Here is a 26,133-nt window from a genome sequence, read left to right on the forward strand (position 1 = left end):
TTTACTCCTGCCTCTTCAAATGCAAATGAGCTCAAGCTCTCTTGTGCTGCAGCACTTCCTGGTTCACGAAATTCAGATCAAACTGTAAAATTAGGTGTTGCATAGTTCTCACCTAAATTGTTTTCATAAACATATTTTAGTAGACTCTTAAGTGGAATGAGAGAAAGAAAAGAGTTTATGAGCGAGCCACCATCTTGAAAAATGGAGCTACGTATGTCAGGAGTCAGACCAGAGCATATGGGGGTGGGGATTATTGCAAGAATGAACAATAATAAGCATCAATATACAAATTATGCCACAAGTAAACTATTGTGTTTATAGTGACTTAAGAAAGGCTGGACCAAAAACAAGGCATTCTAGCAAGAAAGGAGATGAGTAATGAGGCATTTCAAACAGTTCAGAAGGAGTTTAATAACTCCTTTTGGCATGGACTTTTGATTTTATAACTCCAGTTACCTCCAGCTACAGTATAACACACTAAAGATAGGGGGAAAACACAAAAAGCAGAATATGACCTCTTTAATTAACTTTTTTCACAATAAAAAAGAGATGGAAGTAGTACTGAAATACATTCTCAAGTAGCACTGACATTTTACTTGAGTGGTACTAGTGACAGTAAAAACAATAGTAGGCAGAAACTTTAAACATTTTTGTTTTACTTTTGTGATTTGTGAATTTGTGTAAAAGTACTCAAAAAACGTGTATTACTTAAAAATCTACTCGATTACAAGACTTTTATCAGTATCACCCTCCCCCCGTCATGAATCAGTGTGGATAAATGTCCACTCTGACTTGTGTGGAGACCTGTTGGTCCTCACAAAGAGTATTACCACTGCGTACGTCTCGTGGTGAGTGGACCAGAGAGTGAGAGGGAGTGAGAAAGGGAAGGTTTTTGTCTGCCGTGTCAGAGTGGACCTCCTGCTCCTTTAGCCACAGTCCCCTCCTACTTCCCCCAGATATAGTGAGCCTTATGACAAGCCAGGGAGTCAATCAGAGTTGGATCTTTAACAGCGCACGCTGCTGGGTCTCTCTGCCTCAGCCCAACCAGCGCACACACACACTCCCGCGCGCTCCTCTACACACACATCCACACGCACTCACACCCACACAACACACCAACTCGCGTATGGAGTACTACGGCTTCCTCCTGCTCTGGATCTGCAGCCAGCTGCCCGGTGAGTGATAGAGCATGGAGTGTGTGTGTGTGTGTGTGTGTGTGTGTGTGTGCATGCGTACGTGCGTGTGTGAAAGAAAGAGAGAGAGTTTACCTTTATACATCTGTTTGTAGATGCATGCCTCTGTCCTTTCCATCTCCACATAGTTTTGCAGTACAATGATTACACAATAATTGCTAGTTATTGCTTTTATCCATCCCAGTGCCAACTGGAAATGTTGAAGATTTGCCTTATAAACGTCTAAAATAAATGTCTAGATCACTGCTCTTTGAAACAGCTAGAATAAGTAACTTTTTTCACTCCTATTTTATCATTCTTGAAATGATATGGAAACCTACATGTGGAAACATACGGTTATTTTCATTTCTGTGCAATAGTGTGAATGACTGACTGCCTCTCGTCATGCAGTCTATGACTCCACTCATATCTCATCCTCTCGAATCTCACATCTCAGCCTCACATCTTTCCCTCATACAGCAGGGTGAGGCAGGGATGCTGAGTTGGCTTTATTGAAGGATGTGTGTTGGCTTCCTATGGTCCACAGAGTGACAGAGGTGCTCTGTCTTTCATTGGAAGCAGGCTGTGCTCTTTGAAATGAGAGGTGATGCTATCTTTTCACAATCAAAGTGGTCAGAGTTTCTAGCAACTGGAAAAGAGAGAGAGAGAGAGAGAGAGAGAGAGAGAGAGAGAGAGAGAGAGAGAGAGAGAGAGAGAGAGAGAGAGAGAGAGAGAGAGAGAGAGAGAGAGAGAGAGAGAGAGAGAGAGGAGAGAGAGAGAGAGCGAGAGGTGGGGGGAGCGTGAGAGAGAGGAAAAAGAAAAGATGAAAGGGACCAAACACGTATTAATGGGACCAAACACACACATAGACAAGGCTATGACCTGACAACCTGCTGTCAGTCTTAATTATAAGAAAATATATGAATTTGATGCCATGCCAACCACAATAGAGATCTCCATGGCAGGTGTTTTTGTGGCTGCAATATATACTTATACCCTATATATATATTTCGACATTGTATTTTGGTCAATCTTAGGCCATAGTAACAGGCATGCTGTCATCACTATTGTTGCAAATATATTTCTTTCTTGATATATGGAAGCATTATCTTTTCCATTGCCATCACATTGCGGTCAATATTGTACAGGATGAGGTTTTTCTGTACTCTGAGAAATGTTCAAGCAAACAAATTAATTCATCTTAAGACGTTGGAGGAAATCTCTACTGTAAATATTTGCTTTGATTTTGGAAATAGTTTTGGAAACATGGTGGTAGAGGCAGAGGTTAATGGGAAAGAAGACGGGAGCAAGGGGGAGAGGGAAAATACTGTCAGAAAAAAACCTGTCCAGAAGCACATACAAACAAATACATGTTGGTGCTGGACAGAGAACTGAGCGGCTTCACACCAGACTAGACTAGCTGTGATCCCATGAACATTTATCAGAAGATTACCACCATATGTGACATCTCTTAGCATGCATGCTCTTCTTCAGATGTGACAGAACTACTGGCAAAATGACAAAACCACTGGCGTAAACACAAGGAGGCGACTGCGTTTCAAGAAAGAGTGCTCTGCTTATGAAGTACTGGGAGTCTGTGCTTGATGATGCTGTTCTGTGGCTGAAACTTTCAGAAGGGTCCTCCCATTCAGACCGAAATGAAAGACCTGCCAGTATGTGTCAACGTCTGACCACTTGTCAAACAACTACAAGTCAAACTTGGGCCTGAGGTTTAGCACCCTGTGATATTCCATTTGAACTTGTGGATCAACCAATTAAAACCCTGACACGTTGTACACCTCCTAATCCATGACAGATCATTGCAAGCTTAATTTACCAGGGATACTAGAGTCAAATCAACAACTGCTTGTCATCATGTGCATTGGTCTACATGGGGCCCCTTGACTAATGAGGCCTCACAGTATTTCAAAGGTTTTGGTTAAGAGAACCAAATTAGACTTATTATGCTACTAGTAGACTTTCATGGGCTCTTCATGCTGGGTCACTGGTGAAGTAGCCATGAGGGTCAAGAGCCACAATAAAGAGTGATGAAATAGTTTATGTAAATAAGTAAACAGATGGGAATGAAAATCAAGAAGTTTCTCACCCTCTCTTATCCACCAGATGCAAAACATCATCTAATGCCATATTATTTCCTCACTTAATATCTAATTATTGCATTATATAGGAATTTGACAGCTGCTACCCCCATCCATATATGTCTTCACACACTATGTATCTGTGATTATTCATCTCTGTTTGACAAACACCCAGTATGGCCCAGCTTCAAACCCTGTCATGGATGATGTGTTAGGAACCTTAAGAGGGCTTTTCCATTGGCCACCAAGGTCAACAGCTTGTGTAGCTGTGTCCATTTGGCTGGTGTGTATGTAGGGAACATCTGGTGTCTGATTCTCCATTCTCCCCACCATGGCCTAGGGTACTGGTGCATGCCAACAGCACATTGTCCATTATGAAATATCTTTCAGTTGTACTGAGAAGAGCATTTTAGGGAGACAGAAATTAATGGAGCATCCCAGAGGGGAATGATGGATGCTAACTCGTGTCATTTCTGTGTGGTGTAAACCTCTGTGGTATAAAAAGACAAGCTGTGTGGATTGCCATTCATTTTGGAGGTGTACCCTTATGGAAATTGAGTTCTCAGTTGACGAGACACCACTGCGCTCATGTGGAGTTAGTTAAAGAACTCGATCTGCTGGGCCCATAATCCTTATAGCCGGTGGGTAACAGTTATGCTCATTAGCATTCACGCATACACGGGCAACCACACCAGACATAATAGCAAAGATAAAAGAAAGGAGATATGGGGAGACACCATGAGGTATGGTGCCATAGCACTAAATACTTAAGCCCAGTGGCTATACTGTATAAGCCAGAAGATTGACAGTGAGCTCCATTATGTCCTTTTTGAGAACCCCTTCTAGCCTCTGGTTCTTCTCTGGTTTATAAAGTGCACCCGTCGCGCTTCTCCATGTCAGTGGGTCTGCGGTGAAGCTCCTGCAGCCTGGTGTTGAGCCAAAGGCAGCGATGAACTAATGTGGGTCGCGGAGCACCGGCAGCCACCGGACTGAGGTTTATTTATCTGGGCACATAAGCCGGTACACAGGAAACCCTGCAAGACTCCATCCCGGCTTTAGAAGCTGCTGATATTACTGGGAATATTAAATTGCTCTGCCACGTTAGGGGTTTGAAATGGAAACTGGATCCTCTCCATTCTCATGCTTTTGCTATGACTCTTTCCCCCGTCCCTCATTCTTTTAGCTGTCTCTCTTTTTCTTGGTCAGACTACAGCAAAGCCGTTCTAAAATGGTATCTGGTGCAGTTTTTATAACGAACCTAAAAGCCATCAAAGTGCTGGTTAGTGGAATCAGTCGCGTGTTCTAGATGGCCGATCAGAAGAAAAACTGCATCCTTCAAGAGATGAGGGATATTAAAGACCTCCTTCTGTCTGAAAATATGAGAGCTATTCTCCACCATTCTTTCAGGGTTACCTTCTAGGGGTTTTCAGTCAGGTCAAATATAACTTACTTGTTTACTTATTTTCCAAGTGTGCATGTGTGTCAACTGATCTATTTCAGGGCCCCCATTTATGGTTTTACACAAACAGTCCTTTCAGGAGAATGTCTCAGGGCTACGATCAAAGACCAGCTGAACATGTGAACCATTCATGCAACAGGAAATGAACAATGTGGAGCATGTGTCAATATTTAGATGTTATGTTATACAAAGTAGAGACGGCCGTCATGAATGGAGGTTTTCATCGAGCATAACAAACAGTCTATGGCCGTGCCATTCAAGTTGGTGAGATACCTGTATACTCCTGGTCATGTTATTCAGTCTCCCCAAAATGTATTTGAGGTTTGAGCATTCAGAGTCTACCAGTGTTCTGGGGTTTAACTGGTCTCATTTGACGCAGTGACCACAGTCTCACAAAAAGTCTCATGGTAAGTGTTTTCCCATAATTCTTTTCATCTCTATCATCATGGAGACATAAAATACCATCAAACTACTATTTGATGCACCCAGAGGGCTGGTCTACAATATATGTCCCTAACTGACTCAATCCCTCATTGTTGAAACACGTATGCGAGTGTCAAAACAGTACCCCCGAAATCGCCTTTTTGCTGATATTGAGATTTTGTTATATTTTGCTTCCTTAAAACCTCTTAACAATCGCCCCCAAAAGTGGACACGTTTTTGAGGACTGCATACTTCTTTTGCAAACCAAAATACTATACTTTATACTTATAGCACATGCATGCGCCTGGTCTCTCTTGAAAGAAGACATTCTGAAGTTTCTGATACGATAAAGAAAATTCACTTTTAGTGCTAATGGAATAGAGTAACATAGGTCTGAACTTGAGTTGTAGAAAAACTTGTTACTCATGTTTTTCTGTAGTAGTTAGTAGTCCAGAAGTAGTATTTCTCCAAAAATTGGTATGGCTGAAAAGACACCCTGTGTCCATAGCCCGAAGTCTTTTGTAGATTTTTTCATAAAAATCCATTCAGAGATCAAGTTTCAAGTTTCTCAAGTTTCTTTAATAGTTGTCATACAACAGGCGGTTAGGTGGCCGAGCGGAGATTGCGTTCGTCACCAACCCCGGAGCTGTGAGCTGGATTCGCCTGTTCGAATCCAGCTCACAGCTCCGGGGTTGTCACCAGCTTGGCTGGCCGTCTGCACTAATACAATTGGCTGCATTAGAGGGTGGGAGAAGCTGGCGGGGTGGGTCCGGGTCATTGTAAACAGCGACTCCTACAGTTCGGTCGGGGCGCCTGCTAAGCGCGGATAGGACTTGAGGGGGATAGTGTGATCCTCCCACACGCTACGCCCTCTCGATGAGAATCCGCGCTGCCAGGTGAAAAGAAGCGGTGATTGGCTGGACGTGTGTCGGAGGAAGCACGTGGTAGCCTCCACTCTCCCAGATGATCTGACTGTGGGGGGTAAGTGCGCAGCGACCAGGAAGGGACTGGGAATTGGCATACGACTAACATTGGGATGGGAGAAAAATCGGAGGAAAATGGAGGGGGAAAAAGATCAATAAAAAAAAAAAAAAATAGTTGTCATACAGAAGTACAGAATACTTTCATACAAAATGCTTCTTACTGTTACGCTCCAGAGACTGTGCTAGACAAGATAGTATCAAATAACATAGTATAGCATGTAAATTAGAAGTAGAAAATGAGGTCCCAGTGTTCAGTATAGACATATGTACAATGTTCGATGCAGAATAGACGTAACTGAGTTACCATATAATATACAATACTATGCAGTGTACTAATGTACAATACTATATAGTGCAAAGCAGAAATGGGATGAGGTACAATTTAGGTACAATTTACAGTAAGGTGTACGAGTTGTAGTGCAATCCTTCATCAATAAATATAAAGTGTGGGGAGTGGGTGCTACAGTGTGTTTGTTTAAAGTGAGTGTGTGCTATAAAGTGTGGGGAGTGGGTGCTACAGTGTGTTTGTTTAAAGTGAGTGTGTGCGTGTGGATGTGTGTGCTATGTGCGTTTGATGGTTGTTGTTGTGTAGTGTTCATTGTTCGTTGAGCAGCCTGATGGCCTGGGGATAGAAGCTTCTTCTGAGTCTTTCTGTGCTCGCCTTGAGACTCCGATATCGCTTGCCTGACCGCAGCAGTTCAAAGAGGCAGTTGTTCGGGTGACTGGAGTCTTTAATGATTCTCTTAGCCTTGCCCCTGCACCGCTTGTTGTAAATGTTCTGGAGGGTGGGGAGCCCCCCTCCAATTGTGCGTTCGGCTGAACGTGTCACTCTTTGTAGTCTGCTTCGGTCTTGTGCAGTGCTATTCCCAAACCAGGAGGTGATGTTGCCAGTCAGGATGCTCTCTATTGTACATGAGTAGAAGTTCTTAAGGATCTTCTGACTGACTTGGAACTTCCTTAGGCGCCTGAGGAAGTAGAGGCGTTGTCGTGCCTTCTTCACAACACTGTCAATGTGTGTGGTCCATGTCAAGTCCTCGGATATGTAGGCTCCGAGGTACTTAAAGCTGTTGACTCTCTCAACCGGTGCCCCGTCGATGCTGAGGGGGCTGTAGTCCTTGACCCCGACCTCCTGACGTCCACAATCATCTCCTTTGTTTTGCTGACGTTCAGGGAGAGGCTGTTTTCCTGGCACCATCCCGCCAGGACCTTGACCTCTTCCAGGTAGATGAGTGATTAGGAGCGATTTTGGTAAACTGTGTAGCGTTCCTGGTTTCCTTTTCCTCATAGACTTCATAGGTGTTTTTTCTCTTCCTGTTTTGGCTTGTGACTTTTCACCTAGATCCCTGATTTGTACTTCCCCAGGTGGGGTATCATTGGAAAGCCACACTCATTGGCTACAACCCTGTCTAATAATGTTTGAGATCGCCAAATGATTGACAGAGCTAGAGCCCCAGGAGTCGAGAGTGGTATTTGCGCAATACCGTGTACTTCGGCGCACGCCTCACATATCGGAATATAACTCGAGAACCACTGAACGGATTTTGTCACCTGCTATCGACAGGCAACAAATAGAGCTTTAATTCGATATATATATTGTTTTAAAAAATATGGACACACCCTAGCCGCTAGAGGTCGCCAAAATGCCGGTGGGAAATTCGTCCTCAAGAGGGCCCACATGTGGGCCGTTGCATGTTAAGAGGTTTTAACATGTCTTATTTCAAACTAGTGGCAATAAAATATAGAAAACAGAGAATAAACAGTTGTTTATTTTACTTCATTTTTGTCTGATTGTGTCCATAGATCACAATTATAATACAGAACTTTGAGGGCGTTTTCTCAAAAAAAGATTTATGCATTTTTACTTACACACAAAGACAGAGAACTCCATTTCCCTAGTACCTACACACACCAAACGTTCCAAATTTTTTCCATCCATATCCTGCTTCTAATTACAGAAGGGTTTGTTGATATACCATTCATAGCTGGGTTTATAGTACATTTTATACCAAAACTAGGCAAAAATCGATTTTTTTATGACAGTAGACAGTATTTCCTGATGTATGGGCTGATAAGAGGACATAGCCACAATCCCCTCTGAAAAAAGTTTCATTTTTAATGTATCAACAAAATGAAACCAAGTTTTTGAATCTGGCATTATCCATGTTGGTGATTCGTGTCTTGGCAATATATGCAAATGTGGGCATATTTAACACTTTCAGTGCCGGCCATTAACATTGATTAATGTCCTTGAGTGCCATCATCCACTTCAATGGATCAAGTTCTATATCATACTAGCTTCTGCTCAGCGTCATCTGCACTAACCTCACTTCGTGCATATGCACTGAATAAAAACTCACAATGTACCTTTACATACCAACATTCGTCTGGCCACACCCCTATCCACTACCTTCATAAGCAGGTGTGTGGCCCCACACTCCCCTCCTTCTTCACTTTCACCACAAGAATGTGCCTGTATACCAATAACTTGACAAGGGTATTAAGCTGTAGAAAGTTGAGTTACGTGTTTACATTTTTTCTTGCTTTTTTCTTTCTCTCATACTTTTACAAAGAAAAAAGCTAAGTCATAATGTTTACCTCGGAGGGTCGCGCTAGCAACGTTACCCTTCACCAGCGGTTCTTCATTTCCTCCTCTGCCGTACGTCTTGGAGCGGGATTGACGCCACTGTCGTGGACGGCATCCGCGCCCGGTAGGCGTCCGGTAGGTAGTTTGCCTCTCCAAGGAGCTGGTGCACCAGCGCCGTCTCCTGTGAGATGGCCTGGTTCCTGCTCTGGTTCCTTTGCCGCCGGAGAGTCGTCTGCTGTTGGGCGGCCGGCTCCTCTGGTGGTGGAGGATTTGAGACGCAAACTTTTTGCGTCTGCTCGCTCCCGTCGTAAGATGGTGGCTTGTAGACGCGAACGGCCTGGTTTTGGGGAGTTGCTAGAGCCGGATGAGGATGCGTCTGCTTCTCCGTGGCCAATGGAAACTGAGGACTACATGGTAGAGGCAGACGGGTTCTTGTTTGACGCCCCGGTGGAAACATGTCCGCCTCCCGTCCAGGTTACACTGGCGGGGGGTGATAGGTCTCCTTGGGGTCCCTCGTACGCTGATGTTGGGTTAGAACCTCCGACTCAGCAACGGGATGTGGCTCTGCAACCAGTAGTCTGCCGCATGTGAGGGACGCAAGCTCGGTGGGGGAAAGTATGCAGGGGGAACTGCATGCTTTGTTCCCCGAGCTCATGGTGGTGGCCGCAGTTGCAAACGGCATGCCGCTGCCGCAGCCACTGCCTGTTCCTGTCCCTGATGATCTCATAGGTCATCTATGGCAACGTCGTCCTGTGAGAGAGATGGGCATTGTCTGCCCATTTTTCCCCTCGATGGAGGCCTACGTCCGTCAGGGACAGGTGGTCTCCCACATCACGGGCCTCACCCCCGCCTACGTGCGAGTCACGAGGGTGGTGGGTTTGGTAGAAGGTATGAAGGAGGGGGTGCCTCGGCTTGATAGGCCGATGGCAGCTCTCCTTTGTCCTGAGGTGGTGTGGGAGCCTTTACGGAAGCCGGTTCCCCACTGGAAATCGGCGAGGCGGTTGGCTTACTGGAGTGACCAGTCAGTCATCTCCGCGACTCAATCTCTGGCTGCCACGTCTAACATCGCGCAGCTGGCGAGATTCATGTCCGGGATAATGACGGGCGGTGCGGAGCTGACCGAAGTGCAACGTGATCAGCTCGCCCATGCGGCAGGAGCCATCCTGCATCTGATCCAGCTGCAGGCCGTCGCCGCTGGGAAAGTACGCGCCCTGGCCACTGTAGCCCAGCGCCACCTTTGGCTGGAGCAGGCGCGTGTGCCGGAGAGGAAGAGGACTCCACTTCTGACGGCACCCCTCTCCGATGCTGGGCTCTTCGGGTCGGCGTTGCAGCTGATGACCTCAACCTGCAGGGAAATGCAGGAGGAGCGTTCCGTGCTCCAGCCTCATTTCCCCCGCCCGATGTCGCCGGTGGAGTCAGACGGAAGGCTCGTCGTCGAGGTTCCGCCGCCGAAGCCGCCGCTGCTACCACCGCCACTGCTACCACCGCCACTGCTGGCCCTTCAGCGAAGAAGGCCAGGAGGAGAGAGGGCGCCTCGGCCACTGCAGCCGGCCCATCCCCGCTCGGAGGTGACGGTAGGGATCGTCGTGACCAGCCTCCAGTCCTTTACCGTCCCTCCGGGGCTCCCCGGGGTGGCAAATCCCAAGCGGCTCGTGGCAGGCGTCGCTAGGGATTTTTTCCCTCTGTTGGTCCCCCATGTTCCCTTCCCGGCCCACCATATGATTTTTGTTAAATAAAAGGTCCCTCCTGGGAGGGACTGTTTTTGTTACAAACTGTGTGTTTATTCACTACATATGATGGGGATACGATGTGTGAACCTTTCGCTAGTGTGGGTTTGATAGGAGGGCTAGACTTATAGTCTTGTTGGTCGCTACATTTTCATGTTATAGAGCTTAAGCAAGGCCTGCAGCTTACACTCGGTTGAAAAAGGTTTTTTTCTGCCTCGACCTGAAGATTAGGTCTTCACATAAAGGTAGAGGTTAGTTGTGTGCTCTGTTGCTTAAACAGTGATATTGAGCTGCATCACTGTTGTGTTGGTCTGCAGTAATGCTCGTGTGTGTAAAGGTACCGCGGTTTTTCAGGCCGCTCTCTCTCTCTATCAAATCTTCTGTGTCTTGCAACATAAACATGGGGTGTCGGGTTCACACATATAAAACTTTGGCCTTGTTATAAACCCTGTTCACAGACTTGTCTGTGGCTAGCGTGCATTGAGTTAGCTTTGCGATGTTCATTAGCATACTGGCTATTTAAGGTATCATATGGCTATTTGTTGTTGTCGTATTCGAGGGTTGGGCTTGCGAGGGGGTACCGGATAAACCCCTCCTTCCCTCTTCTGATTGGTCGTTTTTTTTTTGACCCTCTTTTTCATTCGGTCCGGCCAAGCTGTTAGGTAGCTTGGCACGGGGGGGGGGAGGGTTTCCCTGACTCCGCACCTGTAACGGGTGTAAAACTCACTCCCCAGAGGCATCCAAACTGAGCGCTTAGAAGGGAATTCCTTTCTTGGCGCAGCGGTTTGTGATGTCGCCCGCAGTGCGGACGCCTGGGGTTCGACTCCCACTCAAGGCATGGTCGAATTCGTGGCAGGGGCGAGTTGCCTCTGTTACACTGGTGCCGTAGACCCGGATGCCTTGGGTGGTGTGAGTTTAGGGGGGGTGAGTGTAACGGGTGTAAAACTCACTCCCCAGAGGCATCCAAACTGAGCGCTTAGAACGGAATTCCTTTCTTGGCGCAGCGGTTTGTGATGTCGCCCGCAGTGCGGACGCCTGGGGTTCGACTCCCACTCAAGGCATGGTCGAATTCGTGGCAGGGGCGAGTTGCCTCTGTTACACACCTATCACGGGCAGTTGAGTCATGGGTTTCCCCCCGTCATAGAATACGTCACTGGGCACGTTTCTATTGGACGACGGCTTCCGTGAGTTTTCTCAGACCCATGTGTGGTTCTGTCATTGTCAAGTTGTCGGGGCAGAGCGCAGGAACTTGGTGTTCTACTACGCTCGATATACGTGTAACTTGAGTCTGTTGGTCACATGGCTCAATGTTACCGTGACTTTTCAATTCATGGCTCACGTGGGAAGTCTCTCTGAGGATTCCCATCTCCTCCCTGTGGTGAGGGTGGCGGGATGTAAAAATGAAAAAAAATTTACCCTCAGCCGCGTCACGTGGGATTCATGTCAGTCTGTGTTTCTTTCTTTTTTAATAAAAAGAGGAAAGAACGTGAAGCACGACGGCTCCTTGTCGTTCTCCCAGGCGACTTGGAGGAACAATGTCTGGTGTCTTGTTAGACTATCCATTGATGTGTTTGGGTCTCGATGCGTACATAGTGCTGGCTCGGGGTGTTTCTGATAAGAATCATGCATGAGGCTGGTACGCCTTGGTTGCTCGTTATTAAAACGGCGTTTTTATAGGGCAACTGGGATGGAGGTTTTCTCTTCCGAGCGCCTGTTGCTAGGTCTCGACGAATTCTCGTTCATATCTGGGGGATGTTAACGGAATAGATCAAAACATAGGTAGAGGGGTCTCACGCCCTTGGGGTGGGCCACTGAGCGCGGTACGAATGGGACCGTCTGGGTGGCGCCCTCTTTTCATGTTTTAGATCGACACGCGTACCTACCCCCTCTCTTGGAGTGGGGATGTCGGCATGATTAGGGCACGGGACTGGTTCTGGTCACGCTGGTCCAGGTCAGTTAACCCATTGTCCGCCGGGGACGCAGATCTGCTGTTCTGGTACCCTGAGGGACTTATGCTTTTTTCAGGGGGAAAAATGCCGGGTCGGCCCGGGTGTCACAGGGTTGGGCGTTATGGAGACCCTTTGTTGGGTACATGTTGTACCCTGCGCTATCATGAAGGGGCTGGTTCTCCATTCTTTTCGCCCCTCTCTTACGCATGGCGAAGAGGGGGCTGTTGGGGTGGTCTTATGGACCTCCTCTGGCTTCCCTGTGTGCTTCCCGGTCCGCCGGGCCCGGTCCGAAGTTGTGTTTCGTCGACCCGTAGGCCTGGGATAACCCCGTTTTGAAAACTGAAACACTTGTACTGCGGTATAGCCAGTGTATACCCGCAGGTGTGTTTTGGAGTTTTTTCTTGATGGGTTATAGGAACAACCACCGCATGTGGTACCAAGAGGGTGGTTGATTCCCTGGTGTGTTGGAGCGGAGTCAACTCCCGGGTTACCCGGTTGAGTGTGCCCCTGCACGTTCATGACGTCTGCCAATCGTGTCAGCCTTCTCTGCCTCGGCCCCTCTGGGTCGGGATTTTTTGGTGGAGGCTTTGTCATGGTGCGCAACAATGCCCGCATACGCCCCTTCCGCCGGGGTGCTGTTTTCAGTTGACCCCTTTGGCGCCTGTCTCGTCCGCAGTGCTCCAGGCTCGGGTCAAATGCCTGCTGCCTGGATTGAGGGATCGACCCCTTCTGGAGGTCGTCTCCCCGGTGCGCTTCCTGCTCCCGCTGTAGTGTAGCCTCTTGAGTGCTTCGAGTTACAGCCATGCTGACTGCCTGTGTGTGCCAGGGTCAGTGTGCCAGGCAGCGTGCTAGTGGGGGGAAGGGCCCGTTCTTGGATGGGCCCTGTCCGAATACGCTGGCGATGTGGGGGGCGGTGTCACTAGTGACCGCCTGGTGAGGTCTTGATGCTGTGGCGTCGTTGACCTCTCCGGGCCCCCTTTTTCCGGGGGATCCAGTGGGTCTGGGTCTTTCTTCGCGCTCCGCTGCTACGGCCTTGCCACAGGGTTGAGTTTGCTCTTGACCCCATGATTTTAGGGGCGGAACGAGGGTTGTTCCTTCCGTTCGTTCCCTGGTGGCATGCGGGTTGTGCGTGTGCGTAGTCGTGGGGTCAAGCCACGGTCTGCTCACCCTGTGCGTTGAGTCCTCCAATAGGGAGGGTATCCTCCATTAGGGAGGGTCGGGGGGCTCGGTCCTCCCCGGTTCTGATGGTTGTGGGGGGCCTCAGTGGGGTACATTTGTCGAGCTTCAAGATCCCGCTCAGCTCCCGTTGTGCAGATGACGCTGAGCGGAAGCTAGTATGATATAGAACAATAGGGTATGAATATAACCATAGTTCTATGAATACTAGTGACGCTCAGCGTCTGGATGCCACTGCGGCCTTTGATCTTGCCTTGTGGTGAAAGATTGGGAAGGAGGCGAGTGTGGGGCCACATACCTGCTTATGAAGGTAGCGGATAGGGGTGTGGCCAGACGAATGTTGGTATGTAAAGGTACATTGTGAGTTTTTATTCAGTGCATATGCACGAAGTGAGGTTAGTGCAGATGACGCTGAGCGCCACTAGTATTCATAGAACTACGGTTATATTCATAACCTATCGTTAAAACTTCAAGTAAAAAACGCATAATCTATGTTTTAAATTATGGCTATGTGTCTAATCTGCCCGTCGCTTATCAATGACTTGTTTGCAGTCAACATTGTCGAAACGGATTGTTTTTTAATCGTTTCATATCCTTTTTATAGCATTTCGAAAAAATATTGTTTTCTCGAAAATTTCCGGAAAATAGAAAGATTCCGTCATAAACGGCATTTATTGGAATATTCTCGAATACACTAGACACGTTGTCATTTGTCGGCCTATTTATGAATCGTTTTCAAATAAATGCTAGATTATCGATAGTATATGTGTACTTATGCACGCTATAGAAGCGAGCTGAGAAATCGATTATCGTATTAATATTATTGGCTGCTGTAAATATATATTCCAGGCTGCTTTCCATCTTGCGATCACTTCCCTCTTCATCAGATCCCTCGCCAGCATAGTGGAGCCAGTAGGCCCCCCCCCCCACAGATCCACCAGTGTAATCGAATGGCCTGCAGTTACACAGGGATAGACTATAGGGGGCGGTATTTTCCCATCGGAGCTCCTAGAGGGGCTGCTGTACCAACGGGAGACTCGGTTGATGAAATATGAATTCAGAACGCTAATAAAAAAATCAAACGACAATTCGCGTCGTCGGCACTCAACGGGGGGCATGAACTGACGACATAACACGTCGCTGGCACTCAAAGTGTTAATGAGGAAGTGCCTCATTTGCATATATAAACATGCAATTCAGAAAAAGTGCAATATATTTTTTCTTAGTTTATATGTACATAACAAACTGGCACAGTGTGCTCCCCACATCTCCTACGTTACTGCACTGAAGACAGCCTTCAAATACGCCAATTCCAGGAATATGATTTATAGATAGCCTTATCTGTCATTTATCTGTTCAAAAGTTGTCATGAGTTGTCATGGTATGATAAATACAAATGTTACTGGTAAATAGCACTAAAAGTGGTTATTTGGCTCGGAATCATCTACAAGCTGTGTAAAAAGACGTACAAAACCATTTATAAAACAGGCAAAAAGGTTAATGTATATGTTATCTAATACTGTTGTAAATATTTGTTTCAGTTTCTGATTGTTCAATGTCCCCCAGTTAAAGGGGGGGGGGTCAACTTCAGACAGTTCATACAACTTAAAAAATAAAATTTAAATAAAGAGAGAGAGAGAGAGAGCACAAATACAGATGACAAGTACAGTATGAGAAGGTATAAATATATATTCATAATTAATTATATGTCAATATTAAATACATTTGATGCTTTGAAGCCACAACAATTGCATTTCCAATAAATACTAGGGTAGAAAATTCAGGGCCGTCGACATGTGGGCCCTCTTGAGGACGATTTGCCCACCGGCACTTTGGCGACCACTAGTGGCTCGGCCCGGGTGTGCATATTTTGTAATACAATATATATATATATATATATATGGAATTAAAGCCCCATTTGTTGCCTGTCGATAGCCCTTTCAGGTGACAAAATCCGTTCAGCGGTTCTCGAGTTACATGCTGATATTTGAGGCTTGCACAAAGTACACGGTATTGCGCAAATACTACTCCCAACTCTTGGGGCTCTAGTTCCGTCAATCATTTGGCGATGTCGAAGAGGATTGGACAGGGTTGTAGCCAATGAGTGTGGCTTTCCAATGATACCCAACCTGCGGATGTACGAATCAGGGATCTAGGTGAAAAGTTACAAGCGAAAACAGGAAGAGAAAAACCGCTGAATGAATTGAAGTCAGAGCTTTTCTTTTGTACACAGTTGACCAAAATCACTCCTAATCACTAATTTCTGAACGGATCTTTATGAAATTTGGACATGTACTACATAAGCCTTCAGGCTATGGATCTCGGGAGTTCTTTAAGCCATACGAATTTCTGGGGAAATACTACTTCTGGACTACTAACTACTACAGACAAATTTGAGTAACAAGTTTTTCTACAACTCAAGTTCAGACCTATGTTACTCTGTGGTTACTTCATTACCACTAAAGGTGAGTTTTCCTTATTGTATCAGAAACTTCAGAATGTCATCTTTCAAAAGAGACCAGGCTCATGTGGTATAAGTATAAAGTATAGTATTTTGGTTTGCAAAAAGAGTATGCAGTCCTCAAAAACGAAAACTAAAATGGCCAATTTTGGGGGCGCCTGGTAAGAGGTTGATGTTAATATATTTAATCTATTTGAACCTCTTAACTCATTCATGGCCAACCACGACTATAGTCGAGTTATCTCGCCAACAGTTATGAGTATAGTCGGGTTTTCGATCGTTTTCATTGTTTTTTCTTTTATTCGATTTTTTTATTCTATACAGTCTCACAGACCTCTATGTTACTGTTGAACGCCATACTGAGACCCCGAGAGTGCAATACCGGCCAGATCCTGCTAGGTAGCAGTATTTGAAACCCTGTTCCAGACTGTGTGTCACATCTAATGTCGTCCAGGCGGAGAATGTAGACCAAGCCAAGTGAATCGCTTCATCCGAGCACTTTGAACCGCGTTCAGCACACTTGAGCCATATCTTGTGCCACTTCATGTCAGGGACCCGATGGACATCAATACTGGAAATCGCTATCAGACAATTGTAATATTATTTTTGGAATAACCCCGAACAAAGGTAAGGACTATCTGACGTCAATTCCACCTTGATCCTACAATGATTTCACATTGTGCAACACGCGAACGTATGTGAACAAATTTATTCTTTTTTACATGTTGGACGAGAGATAGTGACTGTCAAATGAGTATAGTATTGTCTCCATAGCTATAATATAGAATATAGCAGGGCTGTACAGTGCGACATATGTCGCACGTGCTATGGAAAAATCGGTCTGTGCGATGAATGAATTTACTGCACTAGCACCCGTGCGATAGGCATTCGGTTCATATCGATACTCTTATTTTGAAAATCCTGTGGCAAGTCTCATTTTCGCCCAAGCGCAGCTCCAGCCATACATATATAGCTCCGGCAGTCCAACAACATTCTGTTCATATCGATACTCTTATTTTGAAAATCATGTGGCAAGTCTCATTTCCTCCCAAGCGCAGCTCCGGCCATATATCTATATATAGATATATATATAGCTCCGAGTCGAGAGTGCACATTTTGTTTTTTTGAACTTTCTTTTATTTTGTGTCATAATGAACATCACGTTGCATTGATCATACAGTATATACTTGTTTCACATAGGCAATGACATTTGTTACTCAGGCTCTTCCATCTTATTCAATTTGTTTTCAAAGTATTCAGCATAATCAAAATAAGCAGTATAATCCGAGTACGCAGGGCCGCCTGGGAGAAATGCGAGGCCCTGTGCGAGATTTAAACGTGAGGCCCCCCCCCCCCCCCCCCCCCCCCTTGAAGGTAAAAAATAAAAATAAAAAAATTAATTAATATAATTTTTTTTTTTTTTTTTTTTATACAGTCAACATATTCTTAAATAATAGTGCTGCCCGAGGCTGGGCATGATACAGTCAACATATAGCAAGAGAGAGAGCAAGAGAGCGAGAGAGAGCTCCCGTTCTACAGTCAATATACAGTGTTATCGCTGCACAGACCCAGCAATGCCCCTGACCCTCCACCAGAGCAAGGCCAGAGAGAGAGAGAGAGAGAGAGAGAGAGAGAGAGAGAGAGAGAGAGAGAGAGAGAGAGAGAGAGAGACACACATTGGAAAGAAACAACCCAAAACCAGAGCAAATTGAAATGCTATTTGGCCCTAAACAGAGAGTACACAGTGGCAGAATACCTGAGCACTGTGACTGACCCAATACTAAGAAGATCCTTGACTAGGTACAGACTCAGCGAGCACAGCCTAGCCATCGAGAAAGGCCGCCATAGGCAGACCTGGCTCCCAAGCGAAGACAGACCCACTGCACACAAGATGAGGTGGAAACCGAGCTCCACTTCTTAACAACCTGCCCACTATACCAAGACATATACTTCCCACAAATTGCAAACACCCAAAGAGACTTTGAAAACATGGACAATAACTCAAAACTCCCATACCTACTGGGAGAAATACAAAAATGTGAAATAAAGCCCATTTGAATTGAAGAGAGAGAGATAGATAGAGCATGTCTGTGTGTGTTAGAAAGAGAGAGATAGAGAGAGAGCATGTCTGTTTGTGTGTGTGTGTTAGAGAGAGAGCATGTATATGTGTGTGTGTGTTAGAAAGAGAGAGAAAGATAGAGAGAGAGCATGTCATTTTGTGTGTTAGAGAGAGATATAGAGCATGTCTGTGTGTGTTAGAAAGAGAGAGAGAGAGAGAGCATGTGTGTTTGTGTGTGTGTTAGAGAGAGAGCATGTATGTGTGTGTGTTAGAGCAGTGGTTCCCAAACCTCTCCTCGAGACACCCCAGCCGTTCCATGTATTTGTTAAATTCCACCACCAGCACACCTGATTCAACTAATAAAGGGCTTGTTAACACTTTCAGTGCCACTCACGAGATTTCTCTGGTTTTTTTATAGGTGGTTGCATGCCACTCACGAGATTTCTCGGAATTATTATTATTATAATTTTTTTGCGATCTGAAAAATTATTGCATCACCCGAGCCTACCCGAGTATAGCCGAGGGGCGCCGGCGATCACTGTGGAAAAAAGCGCCCCCTGTCGTCTCCCAGATGACATAAGTGATTTTGGAATGGACTCAATGAAAATGAATGGGGAAAAAAATCCGGTACTCCACATTTTCCAGTTCACTGATCCAGCCGGGGTTACTAGAGTTCATTCTGGAGCCTCAGATCCCCGCGGATCATGGAGTTCTACTGTATTGCGTTGGATCCATACACGTATCGATTTTTTCGAATGGTGATCAGGAATTGGAATATACCAGTTGGATACCATCTGATGTCAGGTAAGGACTCTATGTTATCAGTGGTAGGATAATCAGAGTAAGTTTGATGAAGTTATAAGCTGTTTTGTGAAATGTCTTCTTTCGGTTTCACTGTAAAAGTCCGTGAGGAAATCAACGGAGCGATTATCAGTGCGCGGCCGTAATGTGCGTGCGTGCACGTATAATATTGATCATCTAGCGTTTATTTGAAAACGATTCATAAAAAGGCCGACGAATATCAACGTTGTGGAATATTCCACTAAAAGACGATTTTCATAGAATGCTCCAGAATGAGCTGTTTTTTATATCAAAACGGGGGCTTTTCTAACTGCTCTAAAACGGCAACGACGCGATAAAAAAACAATCTGCCTTCACAGCACTGACTGGAAAATAGTCTTTGATAATGCGATGGGCAGATTAGACACATAGCCATAATTTAAAACATAGATTAGGCGATATTAACGTTAACATTGGCGCCGATGGTGGCATTCAAGCGGTAAAACGGAAAACCAGGCGTGGCGCTGAAAGTGTTAAGTTGAATCAGGTGTGCTGGTGGTGGAATTTAACAAATACATGGAACGGCTGGGGTGCTTCGAGGAGAGGATTGGGAAGCACTGTGTTTTAGAGAGAGAGAGAGAGAGAGAGAGAGAGAGAGAGAGAGAGAGAGAGAGAGAGAGAGAGAGAGAGAGAGAGAGAGAGAGAGAGAGAGAGAGAGCTCAACGGCGGGAATAGAATAGGTTGCATGAAAAACTCACCCTAACGCAGAATCAATGGCAAAGTTGGAAGGAGACGACATCGACGCATTTTCCATGGTGATGAAAAGTACCAGTCCCTTGTGAGTCCTAGTTTATCTGCCACACGTTAGCACTCGATAACTTAGCAATTAGCTAAAGGCAGGGACGGTAACTAGCGTTAGCTAACGCTAGTTACGCGTCCCTGCCTTTAGCTAATTGCTACTAGCCGACATAGCTATAGCCTGACTGAAGGTTCTAAGATGCAACAACTTTCATCTTCAGTCCATCTGCCGAACATCCTCTTCGTCTTGGCAAAGTTGGCATAACCATCATACTTGGTATTGATAACAAGCTTATGGCACACAGTGTTATTTCTTCTGCTCCATGCTGCTTTTCAAAAGACATCCACTCGCTCCTCTGGATAGCGCTGAATAGATCCTGTACCTGGCTGACTGTAGCCCCTTCCCTCGTGGATCCGGGAAGAGCCTGGAACACTATTCTACAAACGTGTCTATCTGCAGAGCAGCAGAGCCGCAGAAACCGGAACACTATTCTACAAATCTCTAATGTGAAATATATAAGCATGTAAGCAAAACTAGATTTTAGGTCTGTGATGAAAAAGGGCCTCGCAGGAAGGGGGACATCCAAAAAAAAAAAAAAAAATTATAATAATAATAATAAAAAAATAATAATAATATATATATTTTTTTTTTTCGAGGCCCCTCTTCCCGTGCGACCGCACTGCTCGCACACCCCCTGAGGCGGCCCTGCAAGTACGCCTCATAACAACCCAGGGGAGGAAAAATTATAAAACAATTTAATGACATACAGTAGGATAAGAAACGAAAAAATAAATAGAAAAATAAATTTAACCAAAAAAATATATATAATTTAACAAAGAAAAACTAAAAAAAGAGGGAGGGAGGGGGGTCAGACTCATGTTAGTGTGTATCCAGGTACAAGGTTACAAGTGACCATCTCTGCATAAATATATCTTTTTTCAGTTGCAATTGTGCAGTCATTTCTTCCATTGTATACATCTGTCTCAATCTCTTGGTTCATTGCTTGATTGTCGGTGGTTGATTTTGTAACCATGCCATAGTTATCATTTTCCTTGCTATTAACAGTATCACTCTCAATATGTATAACGTGTCTCCATATATGTGCCTTTCGGTATACATCCCAAGATATAGTACGATGGATTCAGAGGTAAGTCAAGATCTAGAATGGTTTTAATCTAATTTTTGATATTCACCCAAAATGTCTGCACTTTTGGACAGTCCCAGAAAATATGTGTATGATCTTCGATCATTCCACATCCTCTCCAACATAGTGGTGAGGACCCACCAACAAATCCGGAGAGAATTTGAGGAGTCCTAAAGTACCTGACCTTGACCTTCCAGTCAAACTCCTTCCACATTGAGCTATTTGTGATTTTATGATTGCTTGAATGCATGGCTGTCCTCCCATTCTTCATTTTCTATGATCACATTAGCTTCCAACTCCTATTTTTCTTTAATATAGGCGGTATCTCCTGGATCATCTAGTTGTAACATGTTGTAAATATTGGATATCTGCTTTCTTTCCATCAAGTTTTTTTCTATTGTGTTAATAAAGTAACGCTCCACGTTTGTTGGCGGTCTCTTAATTGCTTCCCACTCACTGTGAGTCATATAGTGTCTTATTTGAAAGTATCTAAACATGTCTTTCGAAGGTAGATCAAAACATTGCTGTAGCTGTGCAAACGATTTCAAACAGTCTCCTTCCATTAATTGATTGATAGTAACCAGGCCCAAATCCGCCCACTTTTTAAAACCCCCATCCCCCCATATTGTCTGCTATTGGCATGGCCCTAGATATTGATCGTGGACCTCCCCCCTTTTTCCTTACACTTTCCCACACCTTTAATGTATTTGTAATCCATTTGTTACCAATCTTAATTTTTTTCCAGTATGCTTTCCCCATGAATATTATGGATCTGAGAGGAGTCTTTGGAATTGAGTTTTGCTCAATCTGTATCCATCCGGAATCTAGGTCCTTTTGTATCCAATGCATAAGTATGCGTAATTGAGCTGCCCAGTAGTAGTTTCTTAGGTTTGGCAGACCAGAGTGCGCATTTTGTGACCAGGAAATAAGTCCCTGCCTGTTTTTCCCTGCAACGCGTCCAATGCATCTTACATGCTTTGCATCCTCGCCAAAACTAACGTTAGCTGCTACCGGTAACTAAGCTAAGCTATCCCGGCTCAGAGGCAGAGAAAACAGTGAATAAAGGCGGGGGGGGGGGGGCTGCCTCTCTCTGTCCCTCTCTCTACGCAATGATTTTAAGTAGGTGAGGTCAGAGGAGTTTGATAGTATTTACTGAGGATGGCCAGATAATGTTGATATTTAAACATAAAAAATATAATAGATAATAAATGTATACATGATCATGCAACATAAAAAAATATTAGGAATGGTTTGGGAGAGGGAGGTACTGTAGGGAGGGATTTTAGGTTGTGTGTTGTGAGTTCCAAAAAAATTTACTTAATTATTTTATACAAGTTTAAAGCTCAATATATCAAAACGTGGCACTTTACAGTGAACAGGAGGTCTATTTGTATTAAAAACAATAGATTATATTTTCGTTACCTTTTTTGAGTTGATCTAAATGTTACTGATTGTGTTAAATGGGCATATGATATCGTCTCATATCGATTGCAGGCACCTGCATCGTATCGTATCGTGGCAGACTTTGTGATATCAGCAAATATCGTATCGTTGTCCAAAGAATCAATATCGTATTGTGATGAAACTGGTGATTCCCACCCCTAGTAGAGTCCATACATCCAACACCAAAATTACAGAAACAGGATAGCTTAGCACAATAGCTTAACAGACATTTGGCACAAACCCATTTATTATTTACAAAAATATATGACCTATAAGGACTATGGCCAATGGCCATACGATGCCTGGTCATACGGCATTATTCAATATACACAACTATATTAAAACAACTACTAGCCACATCGTTACTAGAGAAACTACTATAACAAGTTGACGCTTGACGTCAGGTGGAACAGGAAGTGAAGAAGTCACTGGCTCAGGTTGAATCAAATTAAGCCTGTAGCTACATCAGGTACAAAGTAGGCTGCTGACCAAATTTTTAGGTGAAGCACAAATTATTATATTATATTTATAAAACATCCCCCAATGTGTGTGTCAGTAGTGGCTGGTGAGTTCAAAAATTGGGGAGGACGGGAGAGTAAGCATACCAACGCATGCAGTAAAATACAGCCAATTAAATCATAATCAACATAGACCCGCCCCACACAGCTACTAAATATAAAAAAAAATAATTTCACTCACCATTGACAACGTTACTTCTTAGGAGGAAATAGTGTCCCTGTCGCTCCCATCACTTGTAAATGAAATCCATCCTTCGCTCTTTTCTGATGAAACGTTCAATGACCTCCTCTGCAGTTGCAAATCCAGCAATGCAACAAACAGCAGTCTTTTGTGATCTAATCGATCCTTCATTTGCGTGAGGATGCTGTAGAAATCCACTAAACATTGTTCTGTTGATGCGTGACACACGTTCCATTTTCGGGACTCCGACTCCGACAGGTGGTCACTCAGACAGTCACCCAAGCGATTGCCAAAGCAGTGCACTCACCAAAGCTGTGGGCTCACCTATCCCATCTTCCTCTTCTTCTTCTTCCTCTGGGTGAACGTTTCGATGACTTAGCTATTAGCTCACGTTAGCTACAACAAGTTAGCTTACAGACAGTCCAAGCCGGCAATCACATCAATTACACTACTTCAACTGAGATAAAAAAATATATATATATCATCAAACGATGCACAATAAGTTCATGAACAATAACAAAACACTCCACCCTGGGCCTGGTAGCTGCGGGGATAGCCCTTTAGCTACGTTAGCTCCAACAAGTTAGCTTCTTCAACTGAGATAAAATGATTTTGTAAACAAAGCTGCAGAGCCGCAGAGTAGGTACCATTCTCTGATTGGATCTCAAGGCTGTCAATCATTCAACCTCCGTGTAGCTGCAGAGCAGCAGAGTTGGCAACATTCTCTGATTGGATTTCAAGGCTGTCAATCATTCAATCCCCCATTCAATGGCAAGAGTTTAAATGCACGGACCGTGCTTAGATGACGTTAATAGCCTATTTTGAGTGGCTATTATTTATTTAATCCCGGGTCAACCCGTGCAGAATTCTGCATCAGTTTTTACTGCAGCCATTACTGCAGTGCAGGCCTGAGCTCAGAGCTGTCAATTTTGGCCATTTTTGAGAAGAAAAAAAAATTCATTGGCATTTCTTTTACAGAGGAAAACATTTATAATAAAAAAAAATAACAATATATATATATATAAATATGTGTAAATTAATAATAATTATGAATTATGAGTGAATTTGTGTTTCAGGTGTTGTCATGGAGAAACCTCCACTGGTACAAACAATGGAGCACCACTTTGTAACCAAGTCCTTGCCCCACAATGGTGGAATGAACTACCCATCCCAGTTAGGACAGCCGAATCCCGTCCAATCTTTCGCCGTCGACTAAAGACTCACTTCTTCAACCATTATCTGAAATGATAAAAAAAAAAAAAAAAAATCTAACCCCCGACTAACCTTAGGCTACTGTTATGCACTTGTCCTAATAAACTAACCTACACTGTAACACGCAACACTTTGATGAACATTGTTACTCAGCTGATAGAGTTATACCCTTCTTGCTGTCTTGTCGCACAGAACTTGTAAGTCGCTTTGGATAAAAGCGTCAGCTAAATGACTAAATGTAAATGTAAATGTAACCAAACATGGCACTGCAACTAAATAACACAAATACAATAGGCACATTTGTGACTGTTACAAATATAACACGTTTTATACTCGTGCTACAAGATCTTGGCATGTGCTACAAAACTATCAACCTCTGTACCACCAGTGCTATGTGCAAAAAAAGTGAACGTACAGCCCTGGATATACAGTAGCCCTGCAAACATTGTGACGCACAGTGAAAATCCCTATCTTTTAAAGCGTGGCCCATTGACTACAAGGATGGATAAAATGGCTGGTGCTGAAAGTGTTAAGCCCTAGCCATATTTTCAGAAAATGTGCCTAAAAAAAATTTGCCTAAAAAAAGTTAATGGAAGATTGCTCCACTTCTACAAGGTCCATTTGCATGTTCTTGGTATCTAAGGACATCTATGGAACCCAGGGAATGTATTCCCAGTCAGAAATAGTGTGTCTGTTTCTAGGCTTGAGTAAATTGTATTGAATATACATTTTCTTTTTTTTCTTTTCTTTTTTCATCTTTGACGGTGAATAACACGTACCATGCAAAAATTTACCAGCCATGAAATATTTCTCATTCAGCACCTTCTTGAGATCATGTGTACAAAAAAATCTAAGCAAATGAATAAAGGGCAGATGATTAACAGGAGGTTTTGTAGATACAGTACTGAATTCTGCCATCCGGACACATGCTATTTGAAATATGATTATAGAATATAGAATATCAGGCCTATAAATGACCTTATTATGGCCAAGTCACACATCTATGCGTCTGGCCAAATCTCCACTCTCCAATGGCATAGTTCAATCTGGATTTAGTACCACCAGGCGCCCCTGACAGGGCAGCAAAAACTGTGAATGACATCTAGTTGTGAGGGCTGGTGGAACTCTGCACGCTTCCCAACGAGGGGCGTGCCGAACAATCAGTTTCACGCACCTGAGAGTGGTTGGCAATCAGCTCGTGGAGAGCATAAGGATTGCCGACTGCCTTCCACTCTTTGCCAGGTCGTTCTGTACGCTACCATCTACCGCCGTTTCCTGGAGTGGGACATCGTCTTCGCTCTCTATACTTCCACGGGAGGATCCCTATGTTCTCACTCCAGATGTCGTGCCATCTACATTGCTACCATCTACTGCCGCGTCTCCGGTGTGAGACGTCAAGCCATCTACATCCTACCACCTACTGCGTGGGACGTCAGTGTCGTTTTCCTTGTGGGACGTTTTCACGCTCCTGTGGATATTCCCTATGGATATTCCCTGTGAAATCACTGCTTCCATGCGGTCCTCGTTTTTCAAGTTCCCTGTCGGCACCTTTGCCTGGTGAGTCTCTTGACTACCTGAACATTTCCGTGATGTCCTGGATGTTTTTCCGTTTGCCCTTAAGAGGGACAGTGCTGCATTTTTGTTGTTCATGGACTCTAGTGTATTTCACCCTTAAAGGGTCAGTGCTGCTTTTTTCCCCTGTGAAATAAATAATGCCCTGTTTTTGGCTAACTCTCATACCTGTCTTGTGTTGTGCTATTGGGGTCGCTTTACAAACCATAACAGTACGACCTGGCCCCGTCGACGACCCCAGCCGGCACATACAGTGTATGAGAGAGCCCCTGCAGCTAACCAGGCTTCCACAGCTAGTCCATCCCCGTCTGCTAGCTTAGCCCCTGCAGCTAACCAGGCTTCCACAACTAGTCCAGCCCGTCTGCTAGCTTAGCCCCTGCAGCTAACCAGGC

The 26,133-nt window shown here is 44.7% G+C and overlaps 1 protein-coding gene across 1 annotated transcript in view; it reads left to right on the forward strand.

Annotated features, from left to right (window-relative positions):
* Window positions 1-1,047: 1,047 nt before the first annotated feature.
* itga11a (integrin, alpha 11a) overlaps window positions 1,048-26,133 on the forward strand; it is a 152,655-nt gene continuing 127,569 nt past the window's right edge. Inside the window, exon 1 of the mRNA XM_084337751.1 lies at window positions 1,048-1,175. Within this exon, the coding sequence (XP_084193877.1) occupies window positions 1,127-1,175 (49 nt within the window). The 5' untranslated portion in view covers window positions 1,048-1,126. The remainder of the gene's footprint in view (window positions 1,176-26,133) is intronic.

This window comes from Notolepis coatsorum, assembly GCF_963971535.1.
Source record: "Notolepis coatsorum genome assembly, chromosome: 20".
Taxonomy (NCBI): Eukaryota; Metazoa; Chordata; class Actinopteri; order Aulopiformes; family Paralepididae; genus Notolepis; species Notolepis coatsorum.